The sequence below is a fragment of the Vidua chalybeata genome, chromosome 5 (genome assembly GCF_026979565.1).
Source record: "Vidua chalybeata isolate OUT-0048 chromosome 5, bVidCha1 merged haplotype, whole genome shotgun sequence".
NCBI classification, from domain to species: domain Eukaryota; kingdom Metazoa; phylum Chordata; class Aves; order Passeriformes; family Viduidae; genus Vidua; species Vidua chalybeata.
In genome coordinates, this window is record NC_071534.1 from 27493768 (window position 1) to 27512618 (window position 18851).

The 18851-nt window shown below is 38.5% G+C and overlaps 1 protein-coding gene across 3 annotated transcripts in view; it reads right to left on the bottom strand.

Annotated features, from left to right (window-relative positions):
- DGKI (diacylglycerol kinase iota) overlaps window positions 1-18851 on the bottom strand; it is a 198664-nt gene that overhangs the window by 87236 nt on the left and 92577 nt on the right. For 2 of the 3 annotated variants that reach the window (XM_053943691.1, XM_053943692.1), the window contains 7 exons: window positions 14895-14966; window positions 14470-14586; window positions 8491-8565; window positions 7216-7311; window positions 4983-5065; window positions 3590-3650; window positions 449-562 (listed from right to left, as the gene is read on the bottom strand). In XM_053943691.1, coding sequence (XP_053799666.1) covers window positions 449-562; window positions 3590-3650; window positions 4983-5065; window positions 7216-7311; window positions 8491-8565; window positions 14470-14586; window positions 14895-14966 — 618 coding nt within the window. The remainder of the gene's footprint in view (window positions 1-448; window positions 563-3589; window positions 3651-4982; window positions 5066-7215; window positions 7312-8490; window positions 8566-14469; window positions 14587-14894; window positions 14967-18851) is intronic. The other variant, XM_053943690.1, reaches the window with a different exon arrangement.

Consider the following 18851-nt stretch of genomic DNA (forward strand, 5'->3'; position numbering starts at 1 on the left):
CTTTCACACATGCCTAAGACCCTCAATAAATTTTTGATCAAGCATTTTAACAAGCTGCTATTGAGGTGCACAAGTCTAGGGCATGCAAAGTAAGGTCATAAGGAGAGAAATTCAAATAATATTTGCCTTTCCTGGAATAAGCTGTAGTAAAGGATAAACAAAGAGAAAGTTCAAATTATGCTTAAATTAGAAGCCTGTTTACTGTTCTTGTCACTTGACCTTAAATACAAGATATATCTACATACACTTTGTTGTTGTGATGCAACAACATCATTAATAATTCAAAATCCCAGACTGCAAATTGAAGCAAACCGTTCTGCCAGAGTGAAACAGAACTTGGACACAGGTCTGCCTGCTATTTTAGCCAAAAGGAAATTCCACCCCACACAACTCAATCTGAGCAGCAAGTTGAGAACCCCCACATAAAGGTACCCCAGTCCGTCCTTACCCCACCCCAGTTGAGGGTGCGGGCAAGGTCATTCCCAGTGCCAAGTGGAAGGACAGCTACAGGAGGTGGTGGGCTGAGTTGCAGCTCATCGAGGATGGACAGGATCCAACCCACCTATAAAAAGGAAAATAAAGAGAACCCTCAGGAATATTATAGGGGAAAAGACATATCTTGATGATATCATACTCTTTTTTACAAAGATCAAATAAAAGAAATCTAAAAATGAATGAAGAATAATATGGACAATTCCAGGTAATTTTTTTTTTAATCACCATTATGTCAAAAGAAACTCAACCCTTGACAAACAGTTATGAAATAAAATGAGAGACACATTAAAACAGTATGATGTCTCAGAACTTGTCCTGCGAAGCATGAACTGACTCACAAGTCTCCCTCTTCCATAGGAGAGACCTTAGTGCTGAATTATTTCACTCAGTACAAGGCATTATATCTATATATATATACACAATATACAGATATGCACACACATACATATCTAATAAAAGAATAAAAGACTAGACTAAAAGGCAGACTACAACTCCGGGTTGGAGGCTTTGGATTGGAACAGTGGATCTGTCTCTTTTGTATCCTAAGCTATTAGTTATTTCAGAGAGCTATTTCTTCTATCTTTCTTCTGGACTACATAAAGCTTTCAAATAGAAATCTAGCCAGAAGGAACAAATTACTGTAAATTATTTTGTTTTCATTAAATGGTAATTTTCAAAGAGGATAAAGAATTGTTGCTAAAGATGTTATCAAACTTTTGGTGACTCAAATTCTTGCTGCAAAAAAAAATTCTTCTTCCTTGAACTACTTGTCACCTAAAAAAAAAAAAGCTGAAGAATCTCTGCTGCATTTTTAGATAAAGAATTAATAAAAATTAACAGAAGTTTGTTGTTTTTTTTTTTTTTTCCTGTTTCCAGTTTTAAAAGGTCCAATTTCTACTGCAAATGTGAGCTTTTAAATAGGACAGAAAATCTGAATTCTGACTACAGCTGGACTGATTTTTTCTTGCCCCTGTTAATATTACTGTGATTTCAAAGATATTCTCAATCCAAACCAGGGTAGCTTCACAAAAGGCGGCCAGTATAACATGGCTATCAGGAAAAATAGCTGGAGTTTGAAGGACTGCAGAGGATGTGGCCTGATAAATGCAGAAACCACCATGTTATTTAGTATTCCAGGGTATTTCTTTCTCCAAGTCTCTTCAAAATAGATTTCATTTTGCACAAATGGCATTTATCAGACAGCTACTTATCATAACCAATTGTCCAATTATTAAAGCATTCATCTGGGATGTAATCCCCTACTTGAGTTCATTGTCTGACAACAGCCATCTCAAGTACTTACAGTTCTCATGACCTTGGATGTCACCAAAAATACTGAGGTCTTTAAAGGGATTTTCAGAGGTAAGTAATCCTCTCTCTTTGAAAATATCTATACTTCTGCACTGATAACAGGAGACAGAATAAAAAGTCAAGATAACATCAGTAGGGCCAGGACTTCTTTAAGAAGTTGGTCATTGTCATTACCACTGACTTAACACATCTGTGCTTCAGCCTCCTGCTGCTACAGGTAACATCAAAATACCCACCATTTTTCTAACTGCTTTTAACTGATGAACAAATTTCTATTTATAAGGACAACATCGCTATTTAACTTGAGGTCAGTTCTAAACCTTGTACGTTAGTTGCACAATCTAGGATGACACATACTATCATTTCCCTGTAAACAGAAAGCTTCTGACTGCTTTGAAAGCAAAGCTTTCCACTTCTGCCCTGAAGTAACAGTGGAAAAGTTACTATAAGTTCTGATTCACCTCAATAATGAGAGGTAACATCTGGTCTCATTGCATATTCATTAAGTCCATTTGAGCCAGATTTTTCATTTCTAGATGTAATGGCTTTGGGAATAACTAGATATTAATTTGTGCCAAACTGAGCAGCAGCAGAGGTAATAGTGGAGTGCTGCTCATACTAATGAGAAGGTGCTGCCACCTTTCGCACAGTTCAGGATAGGGAAATAGGATGGTTAGACTCAATGTAGTTGTATTCTTTTCTCTTTTAATATCTTAATGATAAATTTTCCCCCCCTTCCTCAGATGGGAAAGAAAACAGATGGAAACACTTTTTCTCAGCTGATGCCTCCTGCTAAAGGACTGCCTTTCATGTTTCTTAAGGAAAGTTCATCATTCAGTAGCAGTCATGTCTTGTTTTCCCATGTACCAGCAAGGCAGTGGTCTTTTCACTGATTTTTTTTCTTCATTCTTGCAAAGGAAGCATTGATATTAATAACCCTACCCCTGGGGTTTTAAAATAACCCACAGAAGCTGGAAAAATTCCCCCAGAAATTCAAGCCAAGGTGAATTAAGAGAGGGGATTCAGCTCTCTACAGAAGAAATCAACCACTTCTCCATACCCTAAATCTATAGAGATATGTACTGTCCAGTCACTGAATCTTGAGAGTAGTAATGCATTTTCCTTACCATACTTACTGCTAAAATTGCCATCAAATGCATATTGAGGAACTGAGGCTCCTAGAAATTCAAGGTCAGTTTTTCAACTGTACTAGCACTCAGTGGCACAGGCTGAAATTTAAAATACTTTTAACTACTGCAAAGAGAATGCAGTTATAATAACTCCATTACCACTCATGACCTTCTGACCATGAGCTGCAGAGTTTTTCTCCAAATGAAGGTGCACAAATCCTTTCAAGACCTGACCCCATTCACTTATCCAGGAACACAAATCATGTTGTAAAGAAAAGTACTGAATGTGGATCTGACAGATCTAGCAGGAAGGAGCAGAAATAAAAATGTAATGGCTCCCAGACACTAGGTTAACCTTCTAGACCCTCAGATCTAATGTATAGAATGAGAAACCAGCAAAGTTGTCTTTATCCCTTTTAAGCTGCACAAAATCTTTATGCATAAAAGAAAGAGGGCTTTGGACATGAGAATATGGCCCCATATCTTCACAGGGCAGACCACACAGAAAATTGAAAAACAAATATTAGATTTCACAAGTGTAAGATATGTTGTCTCTCTGCCTCTGCAGGCAGGGTGAGGTGGGAAACCCACCACTGTGAAGAGTTTAATCACTTGGCCAAAGACCATGGCGCTGCCAGGTCCCTGTCACCTACCGTCCCATCCCCACCGCATGCCAGGATCCGCAGGTTCGGCACTTTTCTGTACAGCTCCAGCCTGCCCAGGGAGGGAAAGTGGGGAAAAAAGGAGGAAAATGTAAGAACAGTAATGCAGACATTTCTAATGCATTTTGCTGAGTGACAGTGTAACCACCACTTACTGCACTTTCAAATATTCATTACTAAGAATATGAGTAGAGGTGGAAATGTGAAACCACAAGGATGTGAAATGAGGCCTTCCTCCATGTCAGGCAGCACCTCCTGACAAGTGTTTGATCAGTTTAGCATCTTCCCAGATTTTCAAATTCCCGCTAGGGAGGTCAAAATCTTTCCTTTTTCTCTTACCCTAAAGCAAACACATTTAAACACTGAGATTTTAAAACAATATTTAATGTTCTTCATCATGACTTGTTGAGCTACCATTTCTCAGTCTTGTATAATGTGACAGCTTCTTCAACTAGTGACTGTATTTTAACACCACAGAAGGCAAGAATATGTAATAGTCTTTCTCTGGGTATGTGATCTAAATATCAACAGGAGAGACAAAAAAAAGCACCCACTGAAGTCCTGCTCCTTCAGTTACACCCTTCTGCTGCAACCCAGAAATCCATAATGAAATGTTTTGTAACAAAGGGGGGAACATTCACATGAAGAGAGCTGAGTGACCAGAGGACCTAACCCTCTTTTTCCCCATTATACAGCTCTGAAAAACATATGTCTAACTTAAAGCTTCTAAACTTCATGAGAGAACAGCAGTGCAGGTGTTTCTGCAGGATAATATAAAGCTTGGGTGCCTTGAATAGGAAACACTTGGACTGTTCTTCTACAGGAAGATATTTGATTTTACATTATTACAGTAAAATATTTATAGTAATAATATTTACAAAAACAGACAAAACATATTTATAAAATGTGAAAGTAGTTCTGAACAGATGGTTAAGTAAAGTCAGTATCCCCATGTCCAATACCACAGAAGGATGGTTTCTTAGCCCTTGGCAGCAAGAATCAGCCCTTTAAAGAGAGGTACTCTCTCCTTGGAAGAGGTTTGCTCTTCAGTTATTGTCTGGTTAAGCTGAGATAGTTACTCAGTGAGCAGGGACAGTTGTACAGTGCTGTCACAAGGCAGTCTGGAGGCAGCCTCCCCCCACTGGAGTGCTCATTCATTAGGGAATGATCAGGCATTGGGATCCTCAGCAAGCCTTGGAGCCATCTGGACCTGGCTCTGTCTGGACACAGGGGCAGCTCCTGACCTCTTCTCACAAAAGCCCCCACTGCAGCCCTTCCCCTTGCCACCAAAACCTGGTCACTAATCCAGCCAAGCTAGATATTTTCCTGTTTTCCTGACCAGACCAGAAATAGGGTGCGCAGCAATGAAGGCTCCAGTACTTACGCATCTCTCGGCCCTTCCTGAGAGAGATCAAAGACCTGGCGTGGATTCAAATACCACATAAACATTTGGAGAACCTTGGTACCCTGGAAAGAGAGAAAAATCAAAGGAAGGGAAGTCATGAGCAGTTTAATGATTATTGGAAATAATAGTGTGCATTATTCACTGTATTTCAACTGCTTTTCTTTTTTTCTGTGCTTTATAAAGCCAACATAAAACAAGAAGACAAGCTAGAAAGTGGCATAGCAAATGATTGCTCTGTAGAATAACAATCCAGGACGAGGTGCACATGCAGGCATATAGACCAATTTCAACAACACAGATCACTAATGTTCCATAAGAACAGGCAGTTGGGGTCAGACCAAAGGTTCATCTCCCACAGCAACCTGTTCTCCTGCTTCTCACCACCTGCAACAAGAAGAAACCTCTGTTATCCCACCTCACCCTCAGCTATCCATGACAGCAAGAAGTTGAACAAGGTTGTAGCCAAAGTCTTCATCACATTGAACACTGTCCAAGCAATGACAGTTCTCTGGCCTCCACCATCACCATGATAATCATTCATAATTGTAACCTCTACCATCTAATGAAGCAGGAGTCAAGGAATTTGTGGGGTACAGCTGCCCCAGTGGTCCCTCACTCTATGCAGTGTGGCCCAGCCTATCACCTAAAGGTATAATTTCTGTTTTCTCAAACTCTGGGGTTCATATTCCCACTTATATCCCTTCCTTCATGTTCTGCCCAGACACAAAGTGACAAGATCTCTTACTAGTAGCAGAGAGCTAAGAACTCTATGGGCTGAACTTGTACTCTAGTTCAAGAACGCCTTTCAGACATGGCCTGAGGGTACAGATCAGGAATTTTCCATAGCTCTTCCTTCCTAGGGATGGCTCTTCTGCCTGACACCTTTCCTGAAGTGAAGAACTGTGGCAGCAACTCTCTGGCCACAGAGGGCAGCACACAACTTTCCCAGGCATTGTCCTGTGGAAGGCTGTAAGAAGATCAGAGAAGAGAATGATAAACAATTCTTATGTTCACTAGCTGCACCTGTTGTTGTGAACATGTGGAATGTGTTATGGAGATTTTTTTACCAAAGGGTGGTTTCTTGATTGGCCAATGGTGATGGTGTTTAAATTGAAGAACCAATTGGGTCCACCTGTATCTTAACTGTCTGTAAGGGTGATGGGTTTCTTAATAAGTATAGTATAATAAAGTGATTGATCAGCCTTCTGAGAAGCATGGAGTCAATGCTAATTATTACCCTGCTGGGGCCTGTGGAGACAAAGAACCAAGAAAGCAGTCATAGTACCTAGGAGAAGGTATAAGAATAGAGAAAATAAATGTGATGTTTGCCATAAGTATTCTTCCAATCTCAGCTGAGTGCAGTCCATAGAACACTTGAACCAGAGGGAGGCACAGGACTTCAGATTTCACTTCCAAATATCTCCTCCAGCCTGTGTAAATGTTTAGCATCCACAATATCCTAATGCAAGGAGTTTTTCACTGAACTATAGACTGTGAAAAGAACCAGGCTTTTCCTTTTGTTTTGAATCAGTCTAAAAAGTTTCATTTTATATCCTCTCTAATTCTAACAGAGGACAAAATGAGCAGTGCCTACATTACTCTCCATGCTCTGTAGGCCTCTGTTGTATCTTACACCAATCCTCTCTATTACTAAGCCCTGTTTATTGAAAGGCACTCCAATTCTTTGATATTCAAAAAGTAGCAGAACCAAGAAAATATTCATTCCAAGAATCCTGAAGAAGAAGTCTGCTGTATTTTAGTCACTGAAACTTGGTGTCTGTGGTACAGTACAAGACCACTAATGATTTTTTTAGATGCCATAGGAATATGTAATTTCACATTCAGTAATTTTAACAGCATTTCCTAGCAAAGCTAAACCACTTTCTGGATAAAGTCTGAAAGCTTCACTAGAAACCAAATTTTCTGTGGAAAGATGAAATCTTCTGAAAACTTCCAAAATATCATTTTAAATTCCTTTCAAGAATCTGAAGATAGGAGTACAACCACTCAAATACTCAAGCATCCATTCCAGTCATCCAACTCTACTGAAGTAGAAAGGTCATTCCACAGCAAGGACCTCTTCTGAGGAAGGTCTTCAGGCTTCTTCAGGCATAAAGTCCTTTCTATCTGACTGTCCAAGAAATAGAGTCATTTGCATAAACCCTGCTGTTAAACTTAAATTTTGCAATCCAGACCCAGCTGATACTCTTACCTGATTCCCTCCACTTTTTGGATTGACAAAAACCAGCAGTGGCTTCATGAGTGGAGAAGAGATAGGTTTTATCACAAAAGGCCGGCCTTTGTTATCCTGAGAAACAGAAGCAAGAAACAGCTTTAGTACAAGCAATGCAAGTTTCCTTAGCAGAGCACACACAGAAGACCCAACCTAGCCCTGACAAAACTACTGCAGGTACTAGAAATAGTACAGCCAAAACAGTGCAGTGCCCAGCTGAGAGTAATTTATCCAGCTGAGACAACAGAATAAAATAAGATGGGGGAAAATATAATTTCAGGGTAGCTTACAACTATTTCAAAATTCATTCAAGATTATTTCTGACCCTATCCCCCACAATTAGTCACACAATACTAATAACATGTCAGAGACAGTGTTATTTCCAACACAAACAGTTTTTCCAAAGGAAAATAGAATTACAAAAGTTACTTATTCCATTAATTCCATCGAACAGACAAGTTGCATAAGTACTTATTTACAGATGATCTGCTCTCAAACTCTTGGCCTTGCTGCCTTCCCACCTTTGAACAAATGCCACAGATCCAACATGACTCATCAATGAGAAAACTATTTACCTCCCTGCTCCCTAGCCCCTGCAGGACATGCAAGAGCCCAGTAATGGGGGCACTGTCCTGGACTTTTACAGATTCCAGTTTCTGGACTGCAAGAAATGCAAGGAAGGACTTGAACCAGAGCCTTGGCTATGCAGGGGTGAGTCTCCCTCCACCTCTCCCATGAGGCTGATTGTCTATATAATTAATTCACTAGGAAGGATATGGAAGCAAGGTCTTCTATAGACGCATGGTAAATAAACCAATAGATCAATAAACTGTTTTCTTTCTCTGTGGTCCAATTTTAATATGAGAGCCTCTGAAGAAGACATCCTAAAATGGATCACATCTGGATCACAGCCTTGCATCAGTGGGTTTCACAGCCCCAGTTTCACACCCCTGTTCTGCTTAGTGGAAAAAAAGGGTGTGAGCTGAGTCTCTTACATCCCAAGGGAACACCCTTTCACTAGGGTGGTGGTCCTTCTGGAGTATGGTACATTGTTCCTTGAAAAAAAATCAGCTCAGAAAATAAAACTTCTCATACAAGTTTTATCTCTTCTAACAAGAAATTCAATATCATGGAATTTCCCAGGGGGGAAATACATTAAACACTTCAGTGAAAAAAAAAGGGAAAAAACTTCTAAGTCTGTGTTTAGACATTTCAACAAAAGGAGCATGATTTCCAAAGCACTGGAATACCTACTTCATTTCCTCTTTTGCTGGCTTTTCTTTTAAAGGACGTTCTCTTCTTTCGCCGTGTTGAAGTCTTTAAGGAGTTCTACATCCAAAGAAAAAAGAATACATGAAAAGCAAAACAAAATTTAGAAGACAGGCCCAGACAGAGCCCCTTTACGAAGCTCTTCCATGCATGTCCACTTGGAGAATGATAAGAGTGTCTGGCACATGCTTGAGATTTAAATTACATGCGCTGCATGCTTTACACTTCCACACCACCGTTTATGGAGAAAGCCACACACGGAGACCAGACTGGTGCTTTGGAACCGGAAACTTTCCCACGCTGTGAGGGGGGAGAAAAGATCAGATGCTCCCGTAGACTCACATAACACCACATGTTGTACCTGCCAACCCTCCCAAAAGGGGTAGGAGACGCCCATTTCCCCTTCGGGGCTCCAGTCTCCTGCCCAATCAGGCTCGTCTCCTGGTATGGAGACCACCTGCATAAAGATGTAATAAAAAAACATGATAAATAAGGTATTTCTCATGTTTTTTTTGTTTGCTTTTTTTTTTTTTTTTTTTGGTTAAGGAAAGAAAACAACAAGTTTTAGCTCTGGCAACCATTATGATTCAACAGAATGTAGGCCACCATGGCATATGATGCTGGCACTGTAGAGTCAGTTCCAGCCTATCAAGAAACTTGTGTGATCATCTGCTAAGTAACAAACTGAATTGCTAATTTTTAAGGATTTAAGTAAAGAAGGTGTTTGTGGGGTGAGTTTTTTGTTGTGTTTTTAAATAATAATACCACTCAACTACATAGGAAAAAACGTACAAGTGCTTGTATTTTTGCAGAACCTATTAAAATAGAACTAATGTTAAGGCTATTCTCCAGGCAGAAGACAGTCTGCTCAGTGACACAGAGCAAAAAGGTGTTCTGGTGTGATAAGAACAGTCCAAAAAAAAGGAATTTTTTTAAATTATTTATTTTAATTCACTAATTGAAGTTATACCTGCAGGAAACCCTAACCATTTCCATAATGGAAATTTTGTCTTATGGGAAATACTTCAAATATTTTTGCAGTATTTCAACTTCTAGTCTAATCATCACCAGGAAATAAAGTAGCATGAGGAATTAGAGGAAAGTTCATTGATTTTTTTTTCCTTGATATAAGAGGGAAAGCAAGATTCACTCAGCTCATCTGAAAGTTCTTTTCTGTCCTAACCTTGATCAGATGTGCACCACTAATGAAAGGCAACAAGCAGAGATCATCAAATCTGTAAAAAGTGATGTTTATTCTTAATCCTGCTCACTATTCAACATCAACAGGAATAGCTATGAAGTTTTGTTTAATACACATCAACCACTTCCAGAATTTCAAGACTTAAGTATGACATGCCAGATACACAAGTTAATGCTTCCACATCCCTGAGAAGAGAAACTACAGCTATCTAACTGAAATGTCTAAAGGCATTGTCCTCTATCACATAGATCAAGAGAAGCCTTCCATAGAGCACAAGGTCCCAAGCTCCCAGCATTCCTGGAAAAGGAAATAGTCACGTCTTATTGCTTACTGAAAACACTGAAGACAAGACAGCTCTGTAGAGCAATATAAGGAATTTGCCCTTTTAGACCATATTTTGAGAAACCACCTAAAGAAATGTTCATACGTCCATAATCTTCCCTACCCTGATACAAAGTGATCTTGAAAGCATGATAAACCATAAAGACTGCACTGACTACCAAGCGCATCAGCAATCCCATCTGCATGGTCTTGTGCTGCCCTACCTCAGTAGTCGCATTGGCTGCAGGCAAAGGTCAACAGAAAGATATAAGGGCATTACATTCAAAGCTGCTTCCCATGGGGGCCTTAGCCCAGTTCCTCAGGCATTCTCTGAAGGATTCTCCCTGGATTTGGGCGAAACACAGGTCAGGGAGAGAAGATCTAGTCTATCCACACTCTTTTTAGCAGTGTGCTGAAAGCTCACACGCATACCAAGGGTAAAGACAATTCAGTCAAACTCTGACTAATTATAAAAGAATAATTTAAAGAATGTTTAAATGTAGTTATTACGTCCCACCATAATGGACCTAACAGTGGGGTGGGAAAAGGCATACAGCTATATTAAAGAAACAGTTTAAGGCTACGCCTCCATTCATGATTATAACCATTTTCATTTCCATACTCAAAAAGGCACTAAATGCTGCACCTCTACAATGTTATTTCACCTCTTTATATATATATATATATATATATATATATGTTTTTTTTCAAACATGCCTTCACCTACAGTGTTAACAGAACCTAAAGCTTTGCTACAGTAATTGCAACCATGTGTCCATAGCAGATGAACTGCAAAAAGCTGCTTAAACATAAGCAGGGTTTTTTTGCAAACATGCAGCAGAGTAACAGCCAAAGAGTATTAGCAGTCTTTGCACACCAAAGTTAAGACATGGATACATCATATCTTGTTCACAGAACAAGGTAATGAGTGCTTTGTAAACATATAATGTATTCAGCAAGGTACCTGATAGCAAAGCATACCTTTAAATGGCCACAAGAAATAAATCCTAACTTCCCTCTAGAGAGGAAACCTCTCTTTTGAGGATGTCAGTTTGTCCGTCTTCAAAAAGAGATTTTTCATATTATTGAATTGTCAGTATAGCTTCTCAGAAAGCTTAGGTAGATGAATAGAGGAATAGGAGTCCTTGTATGGTGTTGGATGTTGTGAAGGCCATGAACTATCTCAGACAAATCCACTGAAACCTTTCAACCTCTTCCTTTGCAACATTTCATCCTCAGTTTTCAGAGGCTTTTAGCACACTAATTTTCAAATTACTTTAACAATGAACATCATCTGGGAAGGTCAATCTTGACCATCTTCTGGTTGTTCACAAACCACTCTCAGACAAGCCAGCTGCACTCGGCAATTGAGGAAATAAAGAAATAAGCCCAGAAATGTAAGTATTCACTAGAACTAGTTCACAGTCCTCAAAGGAGGAGGAGAAAACACCAAGTTTATTCACCTTGAACAGAAAAACCTTGGAATTTTACAGTTACTGCCTTTGTCTTCCCAAACAGAAGACAGACTAAATCAGTAAATCCATCAGTCAGATCCTCCTTATCATTTGCTTTTCTCCCACAAAACAAGCATACGGCAAGTCCACTGCCAGAGCTAACACCACTTTGGCTACCAAACCTTACCTATATCAAAATACCACCAGTCAACAAGCGTGACCTGCTTCACAGACTAGGAGATGAAATTGTTTTGAACCCCAGGAAAACAGAGTTGGTATCAAAGCACTGCTAACAATACAGAAATCAGTAGAAAAGTTACAGAAAGTGGCTCACATTACAAATAACATGGAAGAGGTATTGGGAGTTTTCCATTCATGTAAGGAGGTCACTACACATAGGGCTACCACCAATTCCAAAACTGTTTGAACCATTCTGAATATTCTTCATCTTTAAATCAGTTGCTTACAAGAAGCAAAAGCTCCCCATTTAGACCACAGATTGTCAGCAGAAATTTGTTCTTAACCAATTAAACCATGATGCTTCACTAGCACAACATTGTTGGTAACGAGACACAGAGTGTGGTCTTTGTGCAAGCCTAATATTTGAAAGGTGGTGACCCACGTTGTACAAAATAAGCATGGAAAACAATTTTTGTGGCAGTCAAAAAATAAAAAATTGTAAAACAGGGCAAGGTTTTGCTACAAAATGCCATCTTACTTACTTAAAGGAAACCACAAACAAACAGGATGCAGGCACCACTAAAATCAATTTTATATGAGCAGGGAATTCAGTTCAGGAGTTGTCTGTGACCAATGTAAGTAGTTAATTAGAGCTGAGGAAATATTTTATACCCAAAAAGCTTCTAGCCATATTTATTCTGACTGTGGAATATGTGAAAAACAGATTGTTGGTTACACATTCATTTTTTTTAATGTGAAATTACAACAATTTGTAAATATTGTGTTTGTACTCTCTGGATCAAGTGATGTGAATATTTCATACTGTTTACCAAACATTTCTATAGGGTGAAGAGAGTCATAATACATAGAAGTAGAGCTGGCCAGAAACAGCAGGAGAGGAAAAATATTTCCTAAGAAAACAATAAATAAGAAAACAAGACTTCTGCCAAAAAATCTGAAAACACATGCAAAAGATGCATCACTATTTTCTAAAGTAATAAGGATGCATTTCCCATAACTCCAATGGGTGCTATTAGGAAGTCTCATGGAAATGCAACCTTTATCTGTGTTAAAGACAATTTTGATCTATTTAATGCTCCAGTTACTCAAGATAAAGTTTTGCATGCTACTGACCATGAATTTCAAGGACTAGAAATGTGATTGCAAGTTAATAATCAAGTATTTTCTCTGTGCTCATGACTCAGGCACACAAAGCTAACAGCTATTTTAAGCTGAACATTTTAAGCCTTTATTTAAAAGATTTTTTCCCATAAATTATAATTACCAAGATTAGATATATTTTTTTCATTTGAAGCTTAAAAAAATGGACTAGAATGCAAATTATCTACAAATATTATAAGGAAGATACCCTGCTTTGGGCAAAAGCCAAAGCAAAAGAAAGTTGCACGTCAGGGTTTGTTGGGTTTTTTTGTGTTTTTTTTAACTAAAAATTAGATAAAATTTAAAGGATTGAAGAAAAGCTTCTTTTAGTAAGGTCAAAAATCAATACATCTGTCAAATACCACACCATTGCTGAAAATTAGCCAAGGAAATTAAGTCCCTGCCAAAGACTCAAACATTCTTCAACAAAAGAGAAAAAAGTATTTCTCTAGAGAAGACTGAGTAAAACAGAGAAAGAAGAATGTGGGGGAAAATCTACAATCTACAAAAAATGGCAAAAAGCCTTTTTTCTGAGAGTGGAGGTGGCTAGGAATCTTGCTATGCTCTCTCTTGACATAAAGGAGAAACAGAGGCATCTTTGGTTGACTTTTTGCTAACTCTACCCATATATTTCCCCTTCCCTCTGCACCTTGTCTTTAACAACCAGTTTCCTACTCATGCCCAAATCTGTCACATCCCTAAGCTGGAACTAAAGGCAGTGGCACAATTTAGGCCTCAGGCCTTTTTCTGGTTTCATGGACTACTTTTTTCTTAATGCCTTGGCTACAGCCTGAACTGCTTAGCTTCTTCTTGACAGCCAGGAGGCAGAGTCAAAAAGCCCAAGTCACTTCCAAAGGATGGACTGAAATAAAGAATATTATTCTGAAATAAAGATTTAACCAGCGTTTCTGACTCCTTGATATGTTCAGTGTTTGCTTCTTTCAGCTCAACTTGGAATAAAAACAAACTTTCAAAGAAAAAATTATTCTCGCATGATGCGAACCCTCTTTTAATTTTTGGCCAGCTCTCTTTTAGATATCTTTTTCCCCTGTTGTTAATTCAGCAGTGAATTACCCTCTCCAAGATGTACCACATCCATCACAAAAGCTTTGAAGTCCAATGCCTGTTAGGTGCAACTCAATGAGTGGGTGGTTTTGTTTACTGTTGACTGCGCAAACACTGGTGTAAGACCTGATTCTTTACATGTCCATTAAAGAAAAATTCAGAGGGATGCCAGTCCAGACACAGCCAATTCTTACTGAAGTTCAAGTGAATGCTTGTGAAGTTTTTCCCTGTATTTACTCAGCTCTATTTAATGAAACATGCCTACCACACGGGATCTCTTGCAATATGCTTGCTGAACTCACAGTTACAGGAACAACTCTGAGCTGAATTAGCTCAGAACAAGTCATGTTTGTTGCTAATCATCCCAAACAGGGAAATTTACTGAAGGACTTGATGGAGGGGAAAGAGGATACAGGTTCATAACCACCATGGTTGTATGCCGGGTTTCAGGGATAGAGGCAGGGTTGAACAAGCATGCCTTGGTGAAGGAGGACCAAGCAAAGAAGCCAGGCTGGCCCTGCACAGCCAGACAGGCCCTGCACAGCCAGACAGCTTCAAAAACAGACATCAGCATGCAGTTACCTGAGGTTTCTTCACCTTAATGATCCAGGTGGGAGGCACAATGACAGCAGCATGAGCCCCCAAGGAACATGGCTCCTCAATGTGATGTAGCATGAAACAGGTGACTTTGTTATGAAACTGGAAGAGAGGGAAAGAGTAGAGTCAAGAAAGACAAAGGGGGAGCCTGGAGAAGAAGAAGAGGGTGACAGTACAAAAACTGGAGCAATATTCCCAACTCCATCATCTTCAAGTCCTTCAACATATGGAGATTTAGGACATGTAACTAAAGATTATCTTCCTAAGCCATGCCCTCTTAGAAAAAAATAAATAAAAATAAAAAGACATAAAAACAAACCAAGACAAACAAAAGCACTAAACCAACAAACCAAAAAAACCTCACAATCACTCCTAGTTAAACACAGTCTCCTGAAGTATTTTCCACTTACCGCCAGCTTGCACCAGGAACAACTGATAGCCACAATCTCTTTACTATGGAAGGAGAATTTCTGCTGAAAGCCCTAGAATAACCAGGGGGGAAAAAAACATTAAATTCCTCTTGATTATAAGAAAATCTATATCTCTAGCCAAGTGAGTGTGCTAGGCAAGCAGATTTTTGGGGGATAAAGCAATTGCAGGAGGTAACAGAGAAGGTTCTTCCTCAGGGGTATAGTCACAAAATTATTTTAAAAGAATTTCTGCAAGATTTTTCACTTTCCTTAAATTTTTTTTGTAGTTAGAAACAATGGAAGAAATAGAGAAGAAATGTCTATTTTAATTTTTAATGGATTTCTACAGATTTGAAATTTTCAGATTTTCTATTGAACAAAGTGTTCTGTCATTGCAGCCTCGTTTGTTCTAAATATAAACAAGAATTTGAATTTTCCTTTTTTGCTACAGAATAGAATTACCTTTTTTTTTTTACAACAGAACAAAATTAACTACAATGTCTCTCTGGGAATGTTCTGACAGGAAAATGAAGTAATTAAGTTTATAGTTTTATTGAACTGACTCAGATTAAAATCTTTCCAGTAAGTTACAAAAAAAAAAAAAAAAAAAAAAGAAAAAAAAACCCACTGTGTCTTGATTCAGATCTCACAATTAAAATAAATTATTTCTTTGCATTTTTAAAACAAGAAAAGCCCACCCCAACCAGAAAATGCAATTTTATTCTCCTAGAGATGAGAGATTCTTCTTTCTATAGAATGTAATATGACTTTGCTGTAAATTCTAAGGCTGGAAAAGACAATTGAGTCATATATATCCTTCTGCATGCAACACAGGCAACAAACAATAAGGTACAGTCTGTAATTTTGAGCTGAGTTAAAGGTTATTATAGTCAGAGAAAAAAAATTATTTGCGTTGATGGCTGGAGAGATGGAAAGTCCACAATATCAGTGAACAGTTTGTCTGATGTCTTTATTGTTTAGATTTCAGATTTGCAGTTGGTTGGATCCTTTGTTCATGGCCTTCCATCAATCCTCTCTCTACCTCTGTAAGCAGCCCATTACCACCCAGAGTTTTCTAATTCAATCTCTCTACCAAGTGATGAATCTCTGAGCCAGTTTTCTTTTTACCAAGCTGAGTATACCTAAATCTCCTACATGCTTGGGAAAATGCCCAAGACCCAATGCAAAAAAAATTAGAAACTTATTTAGTAACATCTAACAGATCATTGCCTCATTGATTCTGTTATTAAAGTCCTTCTTTCCCTGCAGGACAAATGAGCCTATTAGTGTTCAGTGAAATGAAAAGGTCAAGCACATCAAGAAGGAGAATTAAATAAAAAAAAAAAAAAAAAAAAAAAAAAAAAAAAAAAAAAAAATGCAGAGATGCCTTGGTCTTCTGAAGTGAGGGGTTGAGCTACGATCTGTCTATACAGGGTGACTGAGAACAATTCTACTGACAGTCAGAACAGGAGGAGGCTCTACCTGCCTGCCCAGAATGCAGAAGTACATCTTGCAGCTCCATCTATGGGTGTCCCCAGCATGTACTCAAACCAGTTTGCCACATGGACCTCATCACCAAGACCAACTCCTGAACAGGCTTGTGTCACCTCTGGCTAGATTTTTGGAGATTTGTTTCAGTCTTTCCCCTAGTGCCTCAGGGTTTACATTCAGAGAAATTCAAAGCATAAATTTTTCATAATGATGGTGATTTGGCATATTCAGGTTTAGCAATGGAGTGTAGTGAAGTGGCTTAACAAAGACAAGCTGGCCAGATACTTCTGGCTGGGCACATCTTGTCTGCCATTCAGTGCGGGCCTAAGAACAGAATGACGAACTTGATACGAGTGCTGGAACAGAAGTCTGACACCGGACAAAACACTCTTTCCTTATTTACTTACTCTAGTGCTTCACAATATTTCTAACAAATCTCACTACTCCTTGTTCCAAAGTGCATTAAAATAAAAAATAATTATTTCATTCCCTCATGGGCACAAAGTGTTTTGGTTTTTTTCTGCTTCATAACATCAGTGGGAAAACCCTTCTCTCCCAAAATCTCCAATAATAAAAGTCTAAATTCAGTACATTAATTCCACAGCCCATCAGCTGTGCATTTTAAACATATGGACTGAGCAGCTTGTCTGGTTCTGGATGGATCATTTTTCATTTATTTAGTAAGTCATTTGGCTTTTAGAGAGCCATTAGAGAAAGTTATACAGCAATAAAAACATATTAATGATAAGTAGCAATAAACTACCACTTTCCTTCCTCAAATTGCTTTACAAATGTGAGCTAATTCTTCCTAAGGATACAAGTTTCAGGTAAGATAGCATTTATTTGAATGCTAGCTTCACAAATAAATTGATAAAATAAACTGTGCACTGTGAGTCACAGTGAGATTTGGCAGGGACTAATGGACTGAAACATAGGAACCCTCCATATTTCATGAGAAATCATATTTTCTGCTGTCCCTGAGTGAGAAGAAACGCTGAATTTCAGATGTCTACAATCATGCAAGGAGGTCTTCTGCACCAAATTAGAAATTTTGAGATAGAAAATTACTTTCACTTTTTTGAGAGCATAGGCCTAACAGATATGATTAGCACTGATTCTCCAGTAACCCTCCACAACACATGAAACCCCATGGTGTGAGCCACTCCTGTAGAAATAAAGAGTTGTGCACACCAGAAAAAATGTACTTGTAGGAAAAGAGCACCTGAATGTCACAAAACCAGCTTGTGTTGGTAATCCAACCTGTCTGAATAGTCTGGATTAAAGTACAAATTAACATCGATACCTGTGCACTACAGTCAGCACATAAGGATTACTAGTTCTGATACGTATTATTTATATTCCCCAAAGTATTCACTATTAAAGGCTATTTTCACACCAGTGTTAGGGCTACTAATAATATTTTTTGCAAGTACTTTCCTACAAAAGATTTTCTCTCTTTAGTGCTCTTAGAGATACCCTAATGCAGCATAACTGTAGGAGAGACAGGTATTATTACAACTCGAATACAGACTGCAACAGAAGCACTTGCATGGCGATCTCTGCTAAAATACCAAAGAACTAGAATGGCCTTTCAAGCACTAGAAATTTCAGTCTTAACTTTACATGCAGCTCTGCGTCAATCCACAGGCCTTTAAAGGGACCAGTGACAGAGACACTGTAGACACATACTGCATCTGTGTGGAAGACACCCCACTCTGTACAGCACAGAAGGTTAAAGAAATAGTGTTTGTTTAGCATTATGGTCCAAAATGTGTTCTCAGTCTCAGAAAACCCCTCAGCCACTGCTAGCTGGAAGCGTATAAGAAAAAAATCCCTTTTCATTCATCCTTAAGCTTCTATTACTGCACATAGTTATGAAATGGATGCTGGATCACATGGTCTGAGCATTTTTATGTCATATTATAGAAAGAAAAAAATTAGCCATATTTCTCTGATGATCTCAGGTGACAAATAGCTAACAGCTACGAATTTTTTTTTCCACATCTTCAAGAGAAAGAAAAGGATTATTAAGCATCATGAATGGTGTGGATGCCATGGCTTGGACTCTTAATTACCATTCCTTCAAACACAACAACTATGAAGCATTAGGAAAAAAACCTAATGTGTGACAGGTTTGAAACAAGCAAATGTAGTTCTTCTCATAGCATGTAGTTAAGTTCAGGAATTTCTTCCTAAGGGATATTTTAAATGCTACAACTTTACATGAACTCAGGGATCGACAAGGCAAGACCACAGGAAAAAGATTATCATAGACTGTTAAATATAAAGGCACAATTTCTGGAAATTCATGAGACAAAAACAGGAATAGTTTTCTTGGTTACACTGCACATTCCAGGCCCCCTTCCCTGGTACCAATTTCTCTATAGAGTACTTCAGCAATAAATCAGTAAAATTACCCTTGCGAAGAAGAGTAAAAACCTAAAGCCTAGATGAGTTTCTATAAGC